We start from the raw sequence: 22999 nt of genomic DNA on the forward strand, positions 1-22999 counted from the left end.
GGTACATATATCTTTTTCAATTATGGTTTTCTCAGGGTATATGCCCAATAGTGGGACTGTTGGGTCATATGGCAGTTTCATTCCTAGTTTTTTAAGAAATTGGCATACTGTTCTCCATAGTGGTTGTTATCAATTTACATTCCCACCAGCATACAAGAGGTTTCCCTTTTCTCCACATTCTCTCCGGCATTTACTGTTAGCAGATTTTCTGATGATGACCATTCTGACGGGTGTATGGTGACCTCACTGTAGTTTTGATTTGCATTTCTCTAATAATGAGCAATGTTGAGCTTTTTTTGATGTGTTTATTAGCCATCTGGATGTCTTATTTGAGGAAATAAATGTCTGCTTTGGTCTTGTGCCCATTCTCTGATTAGGTTCTTTGCTTTTCTGATGTTGAACTGCACGAACTATTTGTCTATTTTGGAGATTAATCCTTTGTCAGTTGCTTCATTTGCAATTATTTTCTCCTATTCTGAAGGTTCTCTTTTCATCTTGTTTATGGTTTCCTTTGTTGTGCAAAATCTTTCAAGTTTAATTAGGTCCCATTTGTTTATTTTTGTTTTTATTTCCATTACTGCAGGAGGTAGGTCATAGAGGATCTTGCTGTGATTTATGTCAATATTTTCAACAGTAAGTATTTTAACTTAAATTAGTTAAGATCACTGACTCCTACTCTCATTTTTTGGTCTAAGTATTCCAGGGGCTTGGGAGTTGACTTTGAAACACATTTAGTTTGGATTTAGTGGGATACAGTTTTGTGGTTGACCACCACTTCCCTGTGGAGTTACGCTACTGCTAGCAATCTTGGTATGGGAATGGATTCCAGAAATACTCCTAAGACCTTTAATGTAACAACATGAAAATATACGGTTCAATATAAAGCAAATATACCACTATGAGGAGGACGCTGGAGACAAACTAATGAATACAGTGAGCCACTATATGTTTGTTAATCTGGTGTCCTCTTTTTTATACTTAAACATGTCCCAGTTTGGACAAGAATTAGGGTTACCCTATTAATAAGTGAATTAAATCAATACATTAATAAATATCAGTTTAAACTATATTAAAGATTCATTAAAATAAAACTTGAAGTGTCTTGAATATTATATACATAATGTATATATAATATATATATGTATATATAATGGATATAAGTAAATATTATGCAGGTATAATGATGTAACAGATTACAATCTCAAGAGATAACCCTTAAACCTGCAAAGAACAGGGCTTTGAGGAGAGCAGCTCGAAGAGGTGTGTTCCCTCCAGCAGTCCTTAAATCTTTACAGAATCACAAATCACCATATTCTGACCCATAGACCTGTTCCAGGAAGCCCTGACACTTGACGCAATGCAAAAAGGGGGTGCAAGCAGGCATCTTTAACACAAGCACAGGTGCCCATAGGAACCAGAAAAGTGACTAGAATGAGTGTAGTTGTGAGGGGGCACACTGTATGTAGGGAAGGGGAAACCCATGAGGAGCTTTCTTTTTTTCTTTTATTGAAGTATAGGTTATTTACAATGTTATGTTAATTTCTGCTATCCAGTAAAGTGATTCAGTTATACATATACATAATTTTTTCATATTCTTTTCATCATGTTTATCTCAGGATATTGAATATAGGTCCCTGTGCTATATAGTAAGACCTTGTTTATCCATTCTATATATACTAGTTTGCATCTGCTAATGTGGGGAGCTTTCTGTTTACAAATCTGGCACCTAATTCCACTTTGAAGAAAATGCCTGAGGCCAGTTGAGGCTCTCCAATCACTGGTGGCTCAGCTGGTAAAGAATCCACCTGCAATGCAGGAGACCCTGGTTCTATTCCTGGGTCAGGAAGATCCCCTGCAGAAGAGACAGGATACTCACTCTAGTATTCTTGGGCTTCCCTGGTGGCTCAGATGGTAAAGAATCCACCTGCAATGTGGGAGACCTGGGTTTGATCCGTGGGTTGGGAAGATCCCCTGGAGGAGGGCATGGCAACCCACTCCAGTATTCTTGACTAGAGAATCCCCATGGACAGAGGAGCCTGGCAGGCTACAGTCCATGGGGTCACAAAGAGTCAGACACAAGTGAGCGACTAAGCACAGCACACAATGTATATATAATACATAACAGAAATAATATTCACCTAAAATTAACTATGATTTTTAGAAATTTATATGACACTACTAATAACTAAGCTATGGTTCTAAAAAAAAACTTTAAAAAGTTACCAATAAACAAATTTCAATCAACCACACTACAGAAAAGACATTTACTTTTCTGTTCCTGCCAAAGGAAATATCACCAAATCTGCCATTTCATGTGGTAATCAGTATACAGTTAAAAAATCTGTAAAGGTATTTTACAGGTGATTCTGAATTTTCTAATATTCATAGTATTTGTCAACTTTTGAAAATCTGTAATTTGTTGATTTCTTTCAACAGTCTACATAAATGTTATAATTTTGCATACTTTTCCTGAATGGGGGCCTCCCAAATGTACAAATTTCAGGCTGACCCATGAACCTTGGATTTGCCTGTTGACGAGTACAAGGATGAGCATTTGGGAGTGAGGAATCATGCCTGCCTCTCTCTTCACCCTGCTTCCTTAGCTACTGCCATGCCTGCTCCTGAGGCTCCACCATGTGAGCCCTGAGGTCCTCCGGCCAAGGGCATGACCTACAGCTCACCGATCACTGCAATGCTTTGCTTCCTGGGGATCCCCCCTCTGCTTTAACAGACACAGGACCTCACGCAACACGCCCAATGTGGGTGGCACCTCCACTCTCTGTATGTCGCCTCCACTCTCCCCACAAGTGGAGAATGTCCTGTTCTGAGCAGAAGCACCCAAGATGTCCTTCAGTAAGTGATTGAATAAACAAACTGTGATACAACCAGACAATGGAATATTATTCAGTGCTAAAAAGCAATGAGCTATCAAGCCAGAAAAAGACACAGAGGAACCTTAAAAGCATATTACTAAATGAAAGAAGCCAATCTGAGAAGGCTACATACTATATGATTCCACTGTGGAAAAGACACAACTATGGAGGCGATAAAATGATCAGTGTTTGCCATTAGCTAGAGGGGAGGGAAGAATGTTAGGCTCTCACAGATTTTCAGGACAGTGGAAATATTCAATGTTAGGCTCTCACAGATTTTCAGGACAGTGGAAATACTCTGTATGACACTACAATGGTATATTCAAGTCACTACATAATGTCCAAACCCACACAATATACATACAGTAACCCAAACTTTGGACTTTGATGATTCTGACATGTTAACAGAATTTCACTGTTCCTTGTAAATACACCACTTTGCTGGTTGATAATGGTGGGGAGGCTGTGTCTATGTGGGGGCAGAAGCATAAAGGAACTCTGTTCTTTCCACTTCATGTTTTGGACCTAAAATGGCTACAAAAAATAGTCTATTTAACAAAATAAAAAGGATGACAACCCTAAATATGAAACATGTAACTATAAAACATAAGGAAGAATACATAGGAGAAAATCTTTACAACCTTGGCTTAGGCAAAGATTTCTCAGCTAAATACAAAATGCCTGAAAAACCAGAACCTTTGGCTCTTTTTTTTTTTTTTTTTGACAATAACTTTTTATTTTAAAAGGCTGACAAACAAGGATATATTGAACACCACAGAGTATAGCCAATATCTTATAATAACTACAAATGGAGTATAACATATAAAAGTTCTGAATCACTATATCATATGCCTGTGATTTATATACAGTTTTATGTAAACTGTACTTCAGTTTTTTAAAAAAGCTGAAAAAATACCAGAAGTAATATATCATCCAAAGAAATAAGAAAATTTTTGGCTCTTTAAAAGACACCTTAAGAAGCCAGATTGGAAGAAAGTATTTGCAAAGTACATGCCTAATGAAAGACATGTCTAGAATATATAAAGAGCTCTCATATTTCAATAATAATAAGCAACAGTTTTTAAAAAGGGCAAAACATCTGAAAAGATACTTCACCAAAGAAGAGATACAGATGGCAAATAAGCACATGTTAAGATCTTTAATGTCATTCAGTTCAGTTCAGTTTAGTCGCTCAGTCGTGTCTGACTCTTTGCGACCCCATGAACTGCAGCACACGAGGCCTCCCTGTCCATCACCAACTCCCGGAGTTCACTCAAACTCATGGAAATTAAGATGAAAACCACTATACTCCTATAAGAAGGGCTAATATAAAATGACAAAATCAAGTGCTAGCAAGAATGGAGAACAATAAAACTCTCATAAACATTTGGCAGGTTCTCATAAAGGTAGAAATAAATTTACCTTACAAACAGCAATTTTGCATACATACATATAGCTACACAAACACCTATATGCAAATATTTACAGCAGCTTTATTCACGAAGTTTCCCCAAACTGGAAATAGCCCAAATGTTCATCAATTGGTAAACATATAATATTATGGTGCATCCATACAATGAAATACGAGTGAGCAAAGCAATGAGAACTACCGGTGTAGGCAACATGACCTAATCTCAAAAACATTATGCTAAATGGAAAGGTTGTTGTTGTTTAGTCACTCACTGGTGTCTGACTCTTTGTGACCAAATGGAAAAGCAAGACACAAAAAGGCCAAGTATTATATGACTCCATTTATATGAATGTGTGGAAAAGACAAAACTATGGAGACAGAAATTTGATCAGTAGCTGCCAAGGACTAGGTATGGAGGAAGAAACAAAGTGAACTTTGAGGAGTCATGAAAATAGTCTGCAACTTGACTGTAATGACAGCTGCGTGATTATATGTGTTTATCAAAACTCATAACTCTACCTAAAAAGGGTGAACTTTTAAAATTGTATGTTGTATATTTCATAACCCTATGTAAAAAAAAAAGAAAACTCAGTCCAATACATTTAAATATTTCTTCTATCTCTCCCTCCCATGCTTAGGACCTATAGTGGAAAAGGCCAGCCCTCTCTACTACTTCTGGTTCCACCAGTGTTGGGTGGGGGTAGGGGCGGGGCGGGGAGGGAGGCAGAGCCAGACCACACACTGGCCATGTCACGGCAGACCTCTGCTGGGTGTTGCTGCTTCTCTGGCATACGCAGACAGGCATCACTGTGGGTGTACTCAAATACTGGCTTTCTTAAGGGCTGTGTGATGGAATTCTTCAGGAAACCCCTCAGGGGCCACTGCCCTGTACAAGTCCCTACCATAGAAGAACTGCTGTGTCCTGACTTCTAAACCCTCCCACCTTTCCTACCACCATTCTGCCCTTCTGCTTCTGGGTCGCCTCAACCACAAGGCTTTTAACCAGGACAGGCCTTTTAACCACACCTGTCCTGAGTAAAAGCACAATGGTCAAGCCTGGTTCCCCTTTAAAGTATCCACTTGCACCCAGGAAAAATTCCTATTTCTCCAGATGAGAATGCAGGCTACTCTACTATTTTGCTCACTCTCTACCCTGCCGTTTCTCTTCCTGATTGTCTTCACAAACGGTTCAAGAGGCCGCCTAAGCAGACGTCCCACCTAAAATAAAATGTCAGTCTCCTTTTCTCAGATGCACCCTCTATCTCCAGGAACCATTCTTGTTGTAGAGCCCCATAGGGATGAAGAAAAAAGCCACTCTACTCCTGCCTAGACTAAAGACTCCAATTATTTTTTCTTCTCATTTTACTGACCAATTAATAGGGAAAAACTCCCGTCTATAGTCTAAGCAGATCTCCAATGGGGAGTGATATGCCAGTTTCCCTTCTTCTGAACAGTGTTACATATCAACTAAAAATAAAAGTTTACAGGTCCACTTACCCTACTTCATAAGATGCTAGGCCCTCTTTGACTAGCTGGTCATTAATACTGGTGGGAATCATTCCAGGAGCACCAAGAAAATCAAAAAGTTCAACTAACAGCACATTATCTTCCAGAATTTCTGTAAAAATATTAAGACTAGTTTGGGGAAAGAAATAAATACATCACAAAATATACTAAATGAAGCAATTTTAAAAACCTGAGAACTTAATTTCCTTCATTTTGCATACATGAGGCCTCCTGCTGAGTAATGTCCGTTTCTCTCTAGGGGTAGATACATCACTTGTCATGCATGAACGAACTGCCAATGTTAATAAAATTTTCATTTTAGGTTATTATGTACTGTCCTATAATAAACCAAAAGCAGCTTGAAGCTTTTAGATTCAGAGAAAAACACAGTGACATACATTAATTCCAATAGCATTCTGTTGTGGTTTTAAACTGTTTTACTGGATTCTGCCAAGTTCCAGAGGGCAAAAGATATAAATAAAAATTAATCCAGGCCAGTGCTTATTTGTGAAGCTTTACAGCTTTTCTAAGAATGACACACACATGTGTGCATGTAAACACACACAGAGAACGGCACGAAGTTTCAAACAACAAAAACTCAACCCAGAGCATTAACTGGAATTCTTCCCCCTCCTTTTTTAGGAAAAACCATCTAACTTTTTACCTTTTATTAGGCTTATTTCCTAAACAAAACAGGGAGTCAGCTTAGGGTAAAGTTACATCTCATGTGCCTATTTACTTATTTAAAGCACAGAGAACCTGCTCAGTATGCACCTGAAGGAGTGAGAGAAATTTCTTTAAGAAACACACACTCCTATGCACTGAGATCGGCTAATGTCTACACTTCTATTCAATTGCAGTAGCTGGCAGGTGCAAAGAGAATGATGATTCCAAATGAAAAGATAAACTATTATCAGCAGTAACATCCTACACTGCGTAGCTATAAGAATACTTGTTGGAAGGCTTTTTCCTCTAAGAGTTTAAAAATCATTCCTGACTACTTTTTAATGACCAGATATATTATCTAGAAACAAAATGCTAAGCAACTCAGAACCTTCATTAAAGTTAAGCTCCTCACTTTCCATCTTCTATGTTCCCCTTAGCACTCTGAATTCATACTTCCCTTGCACAAGTTCTTTATTCCAGAGGGCCAACTATTCCTGTGTTCCATACCTTCACCATCTTACCTACTCTGCTCCTAATTAAATGTCCTTTGTTTTATAAGGTAACAACATATACTAATCTCATCACTGTGCAGGTTGATAGGAAAAGATGTTTTAGGTCAAGTGGGGCCTTCTGTCACTCCTTAAATCAAATACACTACACTTGTGCTCAGATATTACTGGCATAACAATTAACTGAGAATGAAAAAGGGAGAGTCAAGAAAGAAACCCGAGTCAAGTCTTCATGGATTAGCCTTGGGAGGAGACATGTAAACAAAGGAGCTAAAAACCAACAAAATAAAATACCAAGAGGAAAGCTAAAAGGACAATTAAAGCACTTTAAAGTTAGAGCCAGTTCTTTAGAAAAGACCCTCAAGCTGGGAAAAACTGAGGGCAGGAGGAGAAGGCGATAACAGAGGACGAGATGGTTGGATGGCATCACTGACGCAATGGATAAGAGTTTGAGCAAGATCAGGGAGATGGTGAAGGACAGGGAGGACTGGCGTGTTGTAGTCCATGGGATTGCAAAGAGTTGGACACAAGTGAGTGACTGAATAATGAAAAGTCAGTGCAAGTTACTCAGGACTAAAAGGCCCTAGAGGCAAACAACAGAATGGGAAAGACTAGAGATCTCTTTAAGAAAATTAGAGACACCAAGGGAACATTTCATGCAAAGATGGGCTCGATAAAGGACAGAAACGGTATGGACCTAACAGAAGCAGAAGATATTAAGAAGAGGTGGCAAGAATACACAGAAGAACTGTATGGAAAAGAGCTTTACAACCCAGATAATCACGATGGTGTGATCACTCACCTAGAGCCAGACATCCTGGAATGTGACGTCAAGGGGGCCTCAGAAAGCATCACTATGAACAAAGCTAGTGGAGGTGATGGAATTCCAGTTGAGCTATTTCAAATCCTGAAAGATGATGCTGTGAAAGTGCTGCACTCAATATGCCAGCAAATTTGGAAAACTCAGCAGTGGCCACAGGGCTGGAAAAGGTCAGTTTGCATTCCAATCCCAAAGAAAGGCAATGCCAAAGAATGCCCAAACTACCGCACAATTGCACTCATCTCACACACTAGTAAAGTAATGCTCAAAATTCTTCAAGCCAGGCTTCAGCAATATGTGAACTGTGAACTTCCAGATGTTCAAGCTGGTTTTAGAAAAGGCAGAGGAACCAGAGATCAAATTGCCAACATCCGCTGGATCATAGACAAAGCAAGAGAGTTCCAGAAAAACATCTATTTCTGCTTTATTCACTATGCCAAAGCCTTTGACTGTGTGGATCACAATAAACTGTGGAAAATTCTGAAAGAGATGGGAATAACAGACCACCTGACCTGCCTCTTGAGAAATCTGTATGCAGGTCAGGAAGCAACACTTAGAACTGGACATGGAACAACAGACTTTCCAAATGGGAAAAGGAGTACATCAAGGCTGTATATTGTCACCTTGCTTATTTAACTTCTTTGCAGAGTACATCATGAGAAATGCTTGTCTGGAAGAAGCACAAGCTGGAATCAAGACTGCCGGGAGAAATATCAATAACCTCAGATATGCAGATGACACCACCCTTATGGCAGAAAGTGAAGAGGAGCTAAAAAACCTCTTGATGAAAGTGAAGGAGGAGAGCAAAAAAGTTGGCTTAAAGCTCAACATTCAGAAAACAAAGATCATGGCATATGGTCCCATCACTTCATGACAAATAGATGGGGAAACAGTGGAAACAGTGGCTGACTTCATTTTGGGGGCTCCAAAATCACTGCAGATGGTGACTGCAGCCATGAAATTAAAAGACATTTACTCCTTGGAAGAAAAGTTATGACCAACCTAGATAGCATATTGAAAAGCAGAGATTACTTTGCCAACAAAGGTCCATCTAGTCAAGGCTATGGTTTTTCCAGTGGTCATGTATGGATGTGAGAGTTGGACTGTGAAGAAAGCTGAGTGCTGAAGAACTGATGCTTCTGAACTGTGGTGCTAGAGAAGACTCTTGAGAGTCCCTTGGACTGCAAGGAGATCCAACCAGTCTATCCTAAAGGAGATCAGTACTGGGCGTTCACTGGAAGGACTGATGCTGAAGCTGAAACTCCAATACTCTGGCCACCTCATGTGAAGAGTTGACTCATTGGAAAAACTCTGATGCTGGGAGGGATTGGGGCCAGGAGGAGAAGAGGATGACAGAGGATGAGATGGCTGGATGGCATCACTGACTCGATGGACATGAGTTTGAGTGAACTCTGTGAGTTGGTGATGGACAGGGAGGCCTGGTGTGCTGTGATTCATGGGGTCACAAAGAGTTGGACACGACTGAGTGACTGAACTGAACTGAACTGAAAAGGCCCTTAATTTACTACTTATATTAGAGAAGCCAGACAACAACTCTATAGACTAAGGGTACAACTCCTATATCATATTCTTCTACAGAACTACTGCATCAGAATAACATCTTACAGAAAGTGAATTAACACATTCTAGGTTATAACTAAATAATTAAATCATTTCTAGGTTATGTGGCCTTGAGCAACTGATCTCTCAGCTTCAATTTCTTCATTATAAAACAGTCGAATAATCTCATGATATTTTGGGTTTGCTAAATCAAAAAGTGGATATCATAAAAAGGGCCTTTGAAAGTGCCATATAAGTCAAACCTAAGGAAACATAGTTGTATATATCCTGCACTAGTACTGTTCAGATCAACACAGCCAGTGTCGGTCACAGCTCTAGAAAAGATCAAAATCTCTGGTAACAGCAGCTTTCGAATCCTCCATCCAAATCCCTTGGGGTCATACATGTTTCACAATTCTTCAAACTGAGAAAAGCTATACAGAATATATACTTCTCATTTCCTAATACCCCTAGAAATTCTGAGGCAGCAATCATGACTATCCTGAAGTAGAATATATGATGAATACTCACTATAAGGGAGATCAATATTAGATCTTCATGTAAACTCAGGTTTTGCCATTAAACTTGTTGAGTTACAAAACTGAGGGCTAGAGCTTAGCCTGTGTTATCAGTCCCAAACTGTTCCAAAGATAAACAGTTTTTTCCAAAATAAGCTGAGAACCTACAGTTAAATTCACCTGAGTCAAATAAAACAAAACCTATTTTCTATTTATCTCCCATTTCCCTTTGCTTTCCTGAAAATTAAACCTTAGCATCCATCCCTCCAAGATGAGGGACAGAGACCAGCACAAAGGCAAAGAGAAATAAGTTAACTCCTGGCTTTAGGGTTTTCAAGAAGACATGTTGAGGATGAGTTGATCTTCAGTGGAAATTTGCCTCATGTGCTGATTTTAGGCTCTTGGGCCTGTAGAAGATATTCCATTGTCCCTAGTTCTCAATAAATGTTACCTCTCACAGCTCATATTGACAACACACTGAATTTATAAGATCTGAAAAATGTTATACATCATACTGTTAGTCTTATTTAAGATTATGATCACATGGCACCCAATAAAAATGAAGAAAGCTTACTAATGATGGAACATGTCATGAACTTATCTTGAGTCTTTTCTTCAAATTTTTCTTTAGCATTTTTTGACCACTGCATTGTCCCTTTATATGGTTCAATATAGGCCAGCTTACATTTAATTGCCTATGTCAAACAAAATTGCATCATTAAGAAAGTAACATTAACATAGTTATTTTAGAATTCAAGTATTAAATGCATACAAAACCAAACTTTGCATTTGAGTTTAATACAGATTTAGAAAACAAACAAATGTCCAAAGATCTCTCTAACAATACTTATAAATACAAACAGCTGGAATCAACAGAGTATGGAATTATGAGGTACAAACTAATATATAGAAAATAAGCTACAACGATATATTGTACAACAAAGGAAATATAGCCAATATTTTATGATAACTATAAATGGAGTATAACTTTAAAAAATTGTGGTGGGATGATTTGGGAGAATGGCATTGAAACATGTATACTATCATGTAAGAATTGAATCGCCAGTCTATGTCCGATGCAGGATACAGCATGCTTGGGGCTGGTGCACAGGGAGGACCCAGAGAGATGTTATGGGGAAGGAGGTGGGAGGGGGGTTCATGTTTGGGAACGCATGTACACCCGTGGTGGATTCATGTCAATGTATGGCAAAATCAATACAGTATTGTAAAGTAAAACAAAGTAAAAATTAAAAAAAAAATTGTGACTCACTATTTTGTACACTTGTAACTTGTATAATACTGTACACCAACTATATGTCAATTAAAAAAATAAAATTCCCAGTAGCTTATTAAAAAATACCAAAACCAAAGACGAAACAAAAAACCCCAGAATACTTTGTTGAATGAATCATTTTATACTCAGATCCTGGAAAAATAAGCATCCACTGAAAGAACTGCAGATATTAATACTATGATACACTGTTAAATGAAAATGCAGGTTATAGGACTATATATAGTCTAATCTCATAATTGTTAAAAACACAGAAGATGCATCTTAGAAGTATATATATGAAAAATACTGAATAATTCTGAGTGATCCCTCCATTTTATCATCTATGCTGCTGCTGCTAAGTCGCTTCAGTCGTGTCCGACTCTGTGCGACCCCCATAGACAGCAGCCCACCAGGCTCCCCCGTCCCTGGGATTCTCCAGGCAAGAACACTGGAGTGGGTTGCCATTTCCTTCTCCAATGCATGAAAGTGAAAAGCCAAAGGGAAGTCGCTCAGTCGTGTCTGACCCTCAGTGATCCCAAGGACTACAGCCTTCCAGGCTCCTCTGTCCATGGGGTTTTCCAGGCAAGAGTATTATATTTTCAAGTTTTTCCTGTATTATTTTATCTATTTTAAATGAAAAATTCTGCTTAACAATAATTCAAATACTGGGAGTATATAAATTAGGAAATAAGCCTCCTTAACCATACTTATCTCTGGGGAGTAGGATTCCAAGAGAAGGGTAAGTTTTTTACTTATTCTTCCAGACATCTTTCTCTTGCACACGTTACATATACTTAAACATAAATGGGATCACAGTAAAACCACTTCTGTAATGACTTTTTTCACATAATACATCATATTCTTACTACATTGTACAGTTATTTCAAAATAATACATTAAAAGCTGCAGACCAGTAAGTACTTATAAAAACACACATATTATATACATAATTATAATTAATGCTTATTTGCTAAGATACATATTATTTCTTTAATAGTAATTACAGAAACTTTGATAGCCATGAGTCAGAAATTATTTACAGAAAAACTGTAGTTAAAATAACATTTCTATAGTAAAAATGACTTCAAAAATACTTTCATGTTTGTACTGACATTCTAAACCTATGATTCACAGTAAGTAGATTACCTTCTCTGCAGGATTCAGAAATTCATCCTTTATCTTACGCATGTTTTTAAGTGTTATTTTTGCTGTATTGCCAAAGTCCACATATTTAACTTCAACTTCACGATGTCCAGGCAAACCTTCAAAAATTATGAAACTGGAAATCACAAACTTGGAAAAAACATTATCTAGCAAAGTTTAGACTGATCTACAATCAACTAGATTAGAATGTCTTTATGTTTAACATACAAACTATTTTTTTAATGTAAAAAATATTTCTAATATTTTCTCACAAAACCAACCATAATGTATAGTTGGTTCAGACTTGGTGAATGAGAAACTAACAATTTAAAGATATCAAAAGATAACCAAAATCAGGATAACAAAATCATCCAATGCTATGTGTTACAGCCTAAAAGTTAAGAATTAGATCTGAGTTAAGACACTTAAATGACATGCAACTGTGAGGAAATCTAATTAATATCTCTAAGATACTACCCTGAGCAAATTACTTTTTTTCTCTCAGCCTCATTAGTTCATCTGTAGAGTGGGTGCACCAATAGAGTCAGATCTTAAGACTGTTTTTGATGATTCACCTACTTAAAATACACTTTGCAAAGCACCAAACACAAACTAAGCACTTAATGTTTGTTAGTCAACATAGGCAATTAAACAAGGCAAGCAACTTAATGATCAAGGCACAGACCGATTCATATAATAATATCTAACAGTGAAATTTTAAAAAATTATCTGTAGATATTATGAAAAATGAGCAGAAACAGACCTCTATGTCAAACTAGTTTTCATATTTTGAGATACCAGAGAAATCTCTGGAACATTCAAATAGACTGAAGCATGAATAAAGCTCTATCTTTTTATAAACACTCATTTTGACTGTTTAGCCCCTCTAAGCACATGTGTTTACAGTGCCACAAAACTTTTTACTTTCAAATTTATAAACTTCTACAGAATACAATTTCAAAATGGAAAAAGTTCAGGTATTCTCTGCTCCTAGGGAGAAGTGAAAACAAATGGAATAACACCAGCACTACCTAAGATGGCACTCAAGCAGAGCCTGAAAAGACGTATGTACCTTAAGTGTAAGGTAAAGAGGTGAGGAAAATGCTCCATGAGAGTAAACCTAAAAAGTAAACGGGATTCAGAAAACTAGCAGCTGAATCTAGGAAAACAAGCGACATAACTCCCCAGAATAACAACAGTGCAGTAAGCCTAGATGACAAGCAGTCTACATGGAGCAGGTGATGGAATGATGTTTTTCACTGTCACAAAAGAAAAAATCAAACCAACATTATATGAAAAGTCTTATCACGTAGAAAATTATTTTAAACTATTAGGAAAATGTAGCCATAACTTTTTAAAAAAAGTGAAAAACTGATGGAATTATCAACTCAGAATTAAAGTTATACTTTATGGAACAGCACTGAAAATACTTGCACAGAATATGAATTTAACTAAAAACTGTGATATAACTGTGGAGGAGAGAGTGGGGACAAAACAGCTAAAAGAGATCTAAAACTCATCTAATACATTTACTACCTAAGACTGAAGTATATCTACAAAGTATTATATATTATTTAGAAGAAATAACAGATAAATGACAAAGAAAGCCAAAAGAATTAAAAGTATTTGTCTTTTCAGTGGAGAGTGGAGTATGTTGTAGGTCACTTAGAACTATTTCTTAAATAAGGCAAATGTTAGAAAACAAAATAATGGTAAAGTCCTAGTCAAAGCAAATGAAATCTAAGGAGCCAGAGGTTCATCTATCAACATTATCACTAGCTTTCTAAAACCAGATGACAGAGCAAAACTCTAAGATCAGACAATATCACTTTAACGATTTAATTTGTACTGACTCAAATGATATCAATTTTTAAATTAAACATCTCCCTGAGGAAATAGTGTGCAATTTCCTACCAATAACTTTTGCTCGGTACCAAACTCCATCTTCAAATTTAGCGACACAGGCTTGATCTTGAACTGGACAGAGGATTTCCAGATTTTCTGCATCTTCACTTTTATAGAATTCCTCAATTCCCTTTAATAGAAATAAAAAATCCAGGCTCTCTATCTAAGAAAGAGATATTAAAGCAGGATTACAGCATTATAGTTTCACAGAAACTTAAAATTTAAATGTTCCATATATTATAGGCACTGCTCATAAAATGATCAAATATTAGAATTGATTAAGACATAAACAGTCATGTAATTTATGTTTGAAATATTCTGCTACTGCTGCTAAGTAACTTCAGTCATGTCCGACTCTGTGCGACCCTGTAGACCGCAGCCCACCAGGCTCCCCTGTCCCTGGGATTCTCCAGGCAAGAATACTGGAGTGGGTTGCCATTTCCTTCTCCAATGCATGAGAGTGAAAAGTCAAAAGTGAAGTCGCTCAGTCGTGTCTGACTCTTAGCGACTCCATGGACTGCAGCCCACCAGGCTCCTCCATCCATGGGATTCTCCAGGCAAGAGTACTGGAGTGGGCTGCCATTGCCTTCTCCAATATTCTGCTACAGAAGTAGTATATAAAAATTAACATATATAGACATAACAAAAATTTATAAAAGTCACAGTCTTCCAGATATCTTAAGTTATCCTTCCATATTTTTTTCTTTTTTTTGGCTGTGCCATGCAGCATGTCAGAACTTACTTCCCTGACGAGGGACTCAGTCTGAGCCCACAGCAGTAAAAGCACCAAGTCCTAACTACTAGACCACCAGAGAACTCTTGCTTCTAGATCTTTTTCTAAACACATTTCCATGTTATTTATTTTTTTTTTTTTACCAAAAATCAGACCATACCATACCATACAATTTGATAATCTGCATTTTTCTATCAATTCTCACATTTTCTGTTTCAGCAAGTGCTCCTACTAGTACTTTTAAATCATACTATATTTCCCTAACTGAAGACACTTGAGAGTCCTTTGGACTGCAAGGAGATCAAACCAATCAATCTTAAAGGAAATCATTTGAATATTCATTGGAAGGATTGATGCTGAAGCTGAAGCTCCAATACTCTGGACACCTGATGCAAACAGCTGACTCATTAGAAAAGACCCTGATGCTGGAAAAGATTGAAGGCAGGAGGAGAAGAGAACAACAGAGAAGGAGATGGTTGGATGGTTGGTATCACTGACTTGATGGACATGAGTCTGAGCAAGCTTCAAGAGTTGGTGATAGACAGAGAAGCCTGCATGCTGCAGTCCATGGGGTCATAAAGAGTTGGACACGACTGAGTGATTGAACTGAACTGACCAAACCCAGTAGCCAATCTAAGACTACTTGTTATCTTTGGTCATCTAAATAAGTGTTATAAATTTGTGTAGTTTTCTTTTAAAAATGATCCTGTCTTGTTAAAGATAGTCTGCTATTTTTCTGTAGAATGCCTCATCTTCTGGATTTATGCGGTTATCCTATTATTTACCTTCTTCCTCCACTAAGTTAGGGTATATGCCCTGAATTTCCTCAAAACAGAAAGTTATATCTACAAGTTTGATGGATTCAAGCCAAATCCTTTGGCTAGAATACATCATAGTTGCAACACATCAGAAGACAGCATTACTCACTGTTAATAAGCTAAGATTCATCTATGGAATGGGGTGGCAACTCTCATCCCTTCTCTGGACAGTTACGTGTTTCCCTTGTGATCATCAAGTAATTCATGTATGCTACTTTGGCAATGTATGAATGCCCAATTTCCCATCAGCCATCCATCTAATGGTTTTAAACTGAACTGATAAATCTTTAAATCAGTAATTTCAGTAGAGTTTGTGAAAAGACTGTGTAATGCAGTAGAGGTTTACTTTATTAAACAGGTTTATCTAGTTATTTTAAAACACAGTTCCTGAAGTTCCTACACTACTTAAAACATAGTAAAACAAAACCAAGGACAACTGTTTATTTCTCCAAATACCAATTCTTAAAGTTAAAAAGTATTTTAAGAACCATCTCAAATGGTCAAAAAATGAGGTTTTTCTCTTTTGTGAGTATAATAATGGAAGTGGAAATTTTCTGACATTTTTGTTATTTCATTAAAAAGTTTTAAAACTATTTAAAGCCTTCTAAACCTTTATTTCTAAGTAGGTAGTATTCATATTCTTCCACTAACAGGCTATTCAAATGGAATCACTGAAATATTCAACAGACAAGTGACAGTAACAAAATCCCAGACTCTGAAGCTCCAAGCTCTCATTTCCCCATAGAAACACTGACAAGACGAGAAACCATCTGAACCAACTTTGTTAGGGCTCGAACTCTGAACCAACTTTGTTAGGGCTCTGGAAAACAGTTAAGGCTTATAGCATTGAAGCAAACACCCAATTAAGCTTTCAACATTCAAGGAAGTCAACATAAACATTTGCCAAACACAAGCTAAAAAACAGACACTTCAGTGATCACACACAAGCAATAGTATTTGCAAACAGTTTGAAAAAGTCTCAAAAGAGAAAAACTACCACAGTTTTCAGCAGTTTAAAACAAATCCAGTTATGTATTGGTGCACGTGTGTGGGGGCTATCTTATTTTCAGAGGTTTACTGTATTATAATAGTTGATGCCTAATTTTCAACAAGAAATCAGAAGACATACAAAGAAATAGGAAAACATGGCTCATTCCAAGTAACAAAGTTCAGGTCAGTTCAGTCACTCAGTCGTGTCCGACTCTCTGCGACCCCATGAACTGCAGCATACCAGACCTCCTTGTCCATCACTAACTCCCGGAATTTACCCAAACTCATGTCCATTGACTCGGTGATGCCATCTAACCATCTCATCCTTCTGCCGCCCCCTTCTCCTCCTTCCTTCAATCTTTCCCAACATCAGGGTCTTTTCAAATGAGTCAGCTCTTCGCATCAGGTGGCCAAAATACTGGAGTTTCAGCTTCACCACACCAGTCCTTCCAATGAATATTCAGGATTGATTTCCTTTAGGATTGACTGGTTGGACCTTCTTGCAGTCCAAGGGACTCTCAAGAGTCTTCTCCAACACCACAGTTCAAAAGCATCAATTCTTCTGTGCTCAGCCCTCTTTATAGTCCAACTCTCACATCCATACATGACCACTGGAAAAAACATAGCCTTGACTAGATGGACCTTTGTTGGCAATGCCTCTGCTTTTTAATATGCTGTCTAGGTTGGTCATAACTTTTCTTCCAAGGGGTAAGCATCTTTTAATTTCATGGTTGTTGTCACCATCTGCAGTGATTTTGGAGCCCACAAAAATAAAGTCTGCCACTGTTTCCACATCTATTTTCCATGAAGTGATGGGACCAGATGCCAAGATCTTGGTTTTCTGAATGTTGAGCTATAAGCCAACTTTTCACTCTCCTCTTTCACTTTCATCCAGAGGCTCTTTAGTTCTTCTTTGCTTTCTGCCATAAGGGTGGTGTCATCTGCATATCTGAGGTTATTGGTATTTCTACTGGCAGTCTTGATTCCAGCTTGTGCTTCATCCAGCCCAGCATTTCTCATGATGTACTCTGCATAGAAGTTAAATAAGCAGGGTAACAACATACAGCCTTTTCCTATTTGGAACCAGTCTGTTGTTCCATGTCCAGTTCTAACTGTTGCTTCCTGACCTGTATACAGATTTCTCAAGCGGGAATACCAGACCTAGTATTCCCATCTCTTGAAGTATTTTCCAGGTTGTTGTGATCCACACAGTCAAAGGCTTTGGCATAGTCAATAAAGCAGAAATAGATGTTTTTCTGGAACTCTCTTGCTTTGTCTATGATCCAACGGATGCTGGCTCCTCTGGTTCCTCAGCCTTTTCTAAAAACAGTGAACATCTGGAATTTCACAGTTCATGTATTGTTGAAGCCTGGCTTGGAGAATTTTGAGCATGTGAAATGAATGCAACTGTGCAGTAGTTTGAGCATTCTTTGGCATTGCCTTTCTTAGACCTACTTTAATGACCTCATTTTAACTTGATTATCTCTATAAATACTCTGTCTCCAAATAAGGTCATGTTTTGAGTTTCTGGGGGTTATAGTGCCAATGTATCTTTTAGGGGGAGACGTAAATCATCCTGTAATACTTAACCGGTTGGATTTGTAGATTTGTGTATGTCATCAAATTTGGGAAGTTGTTGGTCGTTATTTCTTCAGATAATCTTTCTGTTCCAACAAGATGGTTGGATGGCAACACCAACTCAATGGACATGAATTTGAGTAAACTCCGGGAGTTGGTGATGGACAGGGAGGCCTGGTATGCTTCAGTCCATGGGGTCACAAAGAGTCAGACACGACTGAGCAACTGAACTGAAAGTAGGTCTTAATCCAGTATGACTAGTTTCCTTATTCAGTTCAGTCACTCAGTTATGTCTGATTCTTTGTGACCCCATGGACTGCAGCACGCTAGGCTTCCCTGTCCATCACCAACTCCCAGAGCTTGCTTAGACTCATGTCCATTAAGTCGGTAATGCCATCTAACTATCTCATCCTCTGTTGTCCCCTTCTCCTCTTGCCTTCAATCTTTCCCAGCATCAGTCTTTTTCCAATGAGTCAGTTCTTTGCATCAGGTGGCCAAAGTACTGGAGTTTCAGCTTTACCATTACTCTTTCCAATGACTATTCAGGACTGATTTCCTTTAGGATTGGCTGGTTTGATCTCCTTGCTGTCCAAGGTGCTCTCAAGAGTCTTCTCCAACACAGTTCAAAAGCATCAATTCTTTGGTGCTCAGCTTTCTGTTTATGGTCCACCTCTCACATTCATACATGACTACTGGAAAAACCATAGTTTTGACTAGACGGACCTTTATCAACAAAGTAATCTCTCTGTTTTTTAATATGCTGTCTAGGTTGTCATAGCTTTTCTTCCTATGAGCAAGCATCTTTCAATTTCATGGCTGGAAAAAAGGAGTAAAATTGGGCAAAGAGAGAGAGACACACACACACACAGTAGAATGCTCATAAAGGTGAAGGTAGAAAATGGAGTGAAGTAGAAGCCACTGAACACCAATATTTTCCAGCTAACCACCAGCAATTAGGGAAATAGATTCATTCTCACTTATGACCTTCAGAAAGAACCAACACTACCAACAACTTGACCTCAATACCTCCAGACTTCAGAACTGTGAGACAATAAACTTACATTGTTTAAGCAACTTAATTGGTGGAACTTTCTTATGATACTCTAAGGAATGAATATAGATTTTGAAATGGGAAAGCAGGGTACTGTTGTAATAAATACCTAACATTACAGGAGAAGCTTTGAAACTGGGTTATGAGCAGAAAGAAGAGGAAGAATTATGAGGTACCTGAATGAAAAAAATCCAGATTACCCTGGAAAGATTATTGGTAGGAATATGGATGCTAAAGGTGCTTCTGGTGAGATTTCATAGAGAAATGAGGAATATGATACTGGAAACTGGAGGAAAGGAAATCCTTGTTACACACAGGTAGAGAACTTGGATATTTAGCTGAAGAGATTGCTAAGTAAAGTGTCAAAGTGTCAGCCTGGTTTCTCCTTGCTGCTTATAATAAAATGTGAGAAGACAAAGATAAATTGAAGAATAAATTGTTAAACATGAAGGAACCAGAATCTGAAGATTCAGAAATTTCTTAGCCTATTTGTATTTCAAAAAATGAGAAAGCAAGCTCTGGAGAGAACATCAAGGGCATGGCTGGACAGTGTCTGCTGAAGGGAATATGGATGTTATGATTTATGAAGCCAATCAATCATCTCAGCAGAAACACTGCCAGCCTGAACTGAAGGGGACAGAGGTGCGAGGAAATGAAGCAGAGAGGGGTGGTGGGCTCATGAGATTCTACAGGCATGAACAAAGCTGACAGAGTGATCTGGTCATGAACATGTTTCAAGAAAACAGGAGTGATTTTGAAGGTGATTCAGAGGCTCGAGTGTGTGCCACTGCTATTGCAGGCCCAGAGCACACAGAGCTGAAAGGCAGGGCTGTCTCCTCCTCTGTTCCAGGGATGGGGCCTCCTTCTGTGTTTCAGAGTCAGGACAACTCCTCAATTCTAATGGATGAGGCTGCTGCAGGATTGAGGGGGAAAGGCCACACCCCAGGGGGACTGGAGGACGGATCATCCAGCCACTGAGGATTATTCTAAAGCCATAAGACTAATGGAATTCTTCCTGCTAGGGTTTGGACTTACTGTCTATTCTCACAGATTTAGAGATAGAGAGGAGTTCTGGCCTAGCTTCAGTTAAAGAATTCTTACTTATACCTGATTGAGCTAATCAGAATTTAGCGATTTTATATGATATTCTGGACTTAGACTTGATGCAAGATAATTAAGATTTTTTTGGAACACTGGGATGGGGTGACTGCATGTGAGGAGGAAATTTTTGATAGAGCAGAGAGTGGATTGCTTATGAGTTGGTTTGTGTCCTCCCCTCAAATTATACTAAAGTTCTAACCACCTCCTCCAGGACCTCAATGTGTCCTTATTTGGACATAGAGTTTTACAGACAGGATCAAGTTAAAATAAAAGTTTTAGGCTGGAGTTAATTCAATATGACTGGTGTCTGTATTAAAAAGCTGAGACAGACAAGTTACACAGAGAGATTGCCATGTGAAGGAAGCAGAGACTGTGACGATGCAGCAGAAGCCAAGGAGTGCTAAAGATTGCCAGCAAATCACCAATCTAGTCCAGAGACATGGGACAAATCTCCGCCCCTGCCCCAACCTCAGAAGGAAGGAACCAACTCTGATGACACCCTGACCTTAAACCTGTAAACTCCAGAACTGGGAGTCAATACATTTCTGCTTTTAAAACTATCTACTTTGTGGCATTTTTTGTGGGGGGCACCATGCAGCTTGTGGGATTTTAGTTCTTCAACTAGGGACTGAAACCAGCCCTTGCTAGCGAAAGAAGAGTCCTAATCAATCACTGAACCACCAGGGAATTCCCTGTTGGACTTTGTTATAGCAGGCTTAGCATGTTAGTATACTCAAAAAACCCAAGTTAGGATAAATTCAAAGAGAGACACACTAGATGCATGATGAACAAACTGTCAATAGCCCTAAAAAGAGAACTGTTAAAGCAGCAAGAGAAAAGTGACTTGTCAGATATAAGGGATCATCAATAAGATGATCAGCAGATTTTTCATCAGAAACCTTGGAGGTCAGAATATAATCAGAAGACACACTTAAAAGAGCTAAAGGAAGAACTGTCAACTGAGAATTATAGATCCAGCAAGACTATCCTTCAAAAATGAGGGAGTAATAAGCCATTCACAGATAAACAAGAGGTAAGGAAGTTCACTAGACCTGCCTTATAAAAAAGGCTAAAGGGAGTCTTTCAGAAGGAAATGAAAGGATGCTAGAGCGTAACATAAATTCACATTAAGATATACATATCTGTGATTAATAAACACACCAATATGAAAGCCAGTATTATTAACTTTGGTTTCTAACTCTACTTTCATTTTCTACAAGATTTAAAAGACAAATGCACACAAATAATTATAAGTCTACATTATTGAGTATTTGATATACAAAGATTAATTTTTGAGATTGATATTATTTAAAAGGGAAATGGAGCTATACAAAAGTAGGGTTTTGTGCAGTTAAAGTCGATATTAATTCAGACTAGATTTCTGTAGGATGTTTCACATAACTTTAATTACACATAATTTTTACACATAATTACACATAACTTAAGGATGTTATGTGTAATCCTCATGGTAACAATAAACACATATACAAAAGGAACCAAATGACACTACAGTTTTGTCACACCCATGTTCACTGCAGCATCATTCACAATAGTCAAGAGGTAGAACCAAGCCAAATGTTCATCAATGGACGAGTGAATTAACAAAATGTAGTATACACATTAAAAAATGTAGCATACACATACAATGGAATATTTAATTACCCTTAAAGTAAGTCCTATTGCATGCTACAACATGGATGAACCTGGAGGACATTATGGTAAGTGAAACAAACCAGTGACAAAAGGACAAATACAGGTATCCCTGGTATCTGAAAGTAGTGTTCCTATGAAATCTTTTGTAAGCCAAATGTAGCAAAGCAAAGAGGCTGACTTTTCTTTAGTAAGAGCAATGTAGGTTTTTCAGAAAAATGAAATCTGTGTAAACTGAACTTCTAAAAAGCAGGGTACTGTTTGATTCCACTTATATGAGTATATCTAAATAGTCAAATTCATAGAAGAAAGTAGAACTGTGGTTGTTAGCGTTTGGGGGTAGAATGAAACAGGCAATTAGTGTTCAGGGAGTACCAAGTTTCAGTTTCTCAAGATGAACAAATTCTACAGATCAGCATGCTGTACAATAATGTGAGTTAGTGAATACTACAGAACTGTATATTTTGAAGTGGTTAAGAGCAAATTCTGTATATGAAGGACTGACACCTTTTCTTATAAGAATGATAAGAAAGCATGCATGCTTTTGCGTTTGCTATTTAATATAGTTTTATAAGTTCTAGCCAGAGTAATTAGGCAAATATATATATATATAAGGCATTTATAGTAATTAGGCAAATATATATAAGCCAACCAAATTGACAAGAAATAGGAAAATGATCTCTTTTCTATGTAAAAAACCCTAAAGGTGCCACAAAAATATTAGCAGGTCTAATAAATGGGCTTCCCAGGTGGAGCTAGTGGTAAAGAATCCGACTGCCAATGCAGGAGACAAGAGATGCAGGTTCGATCCCTGGGTTGGGAAGATTCCCTGGAGGAAGGCATGGCAACCCACCCCAGTATCCTTGCCTGGAGAATTCCATGGACAGAGGAGTC

At 38.0% G+C, this 22999-nt stretch overlaps 1 protein-coding gene across 3 annotated transcripts in view; it reads right to left on the reverse strand.

Moving 5' to 3' along the window:
• The window catches only part of RNF17 (ring finger protein 17), a 115302-nt gene that overhangs the window by 40418 nt on the left and 51885 nt on the right, over nucleotides 1-22999 (reverse strand). For all 3 annotated transcript variants that reach the window (XM_060394510.1, XM_042255122.2, XM_060394509.1), the window contains 4 exons: nucleotides 14194-14347; nucleotides 12283-12398; nucleotides 10438-10558; nucleotides 5782-5902 (listed from right to left, as the gene is read on the reverse strand). In XM_060394510.1, the coding sequence (XP_060250493.1) occupies nucleotides 5782-5902; nucleotides 10438-10558; nucleotides 12283-12398; nucleotides 14194-14347 (512 nt within the window). The remainder of the gene's footprint in view (nucleotides 1-5781; nucleotides 5903-10437; nucleotides 10559-12282; nucleotides 12399-14193; nucleotides 14348-22999) is intronic.

Source organism: Ovis aries, chromosome 10, assembly GCF_016772045.2.
Source record: "Ovis aries strain OAR_USU_Benz2616 breed Rambouillet chromosome 10, ARS-UI_Ramb_v3.0, whole genome shotgun sequence".
Classification (NCBI taxonomy): Eukaryota; Metazoa; Chordata; class Mammalia; order Artiodactyla; family Bovidae; genus Ovis; species Ovis aries.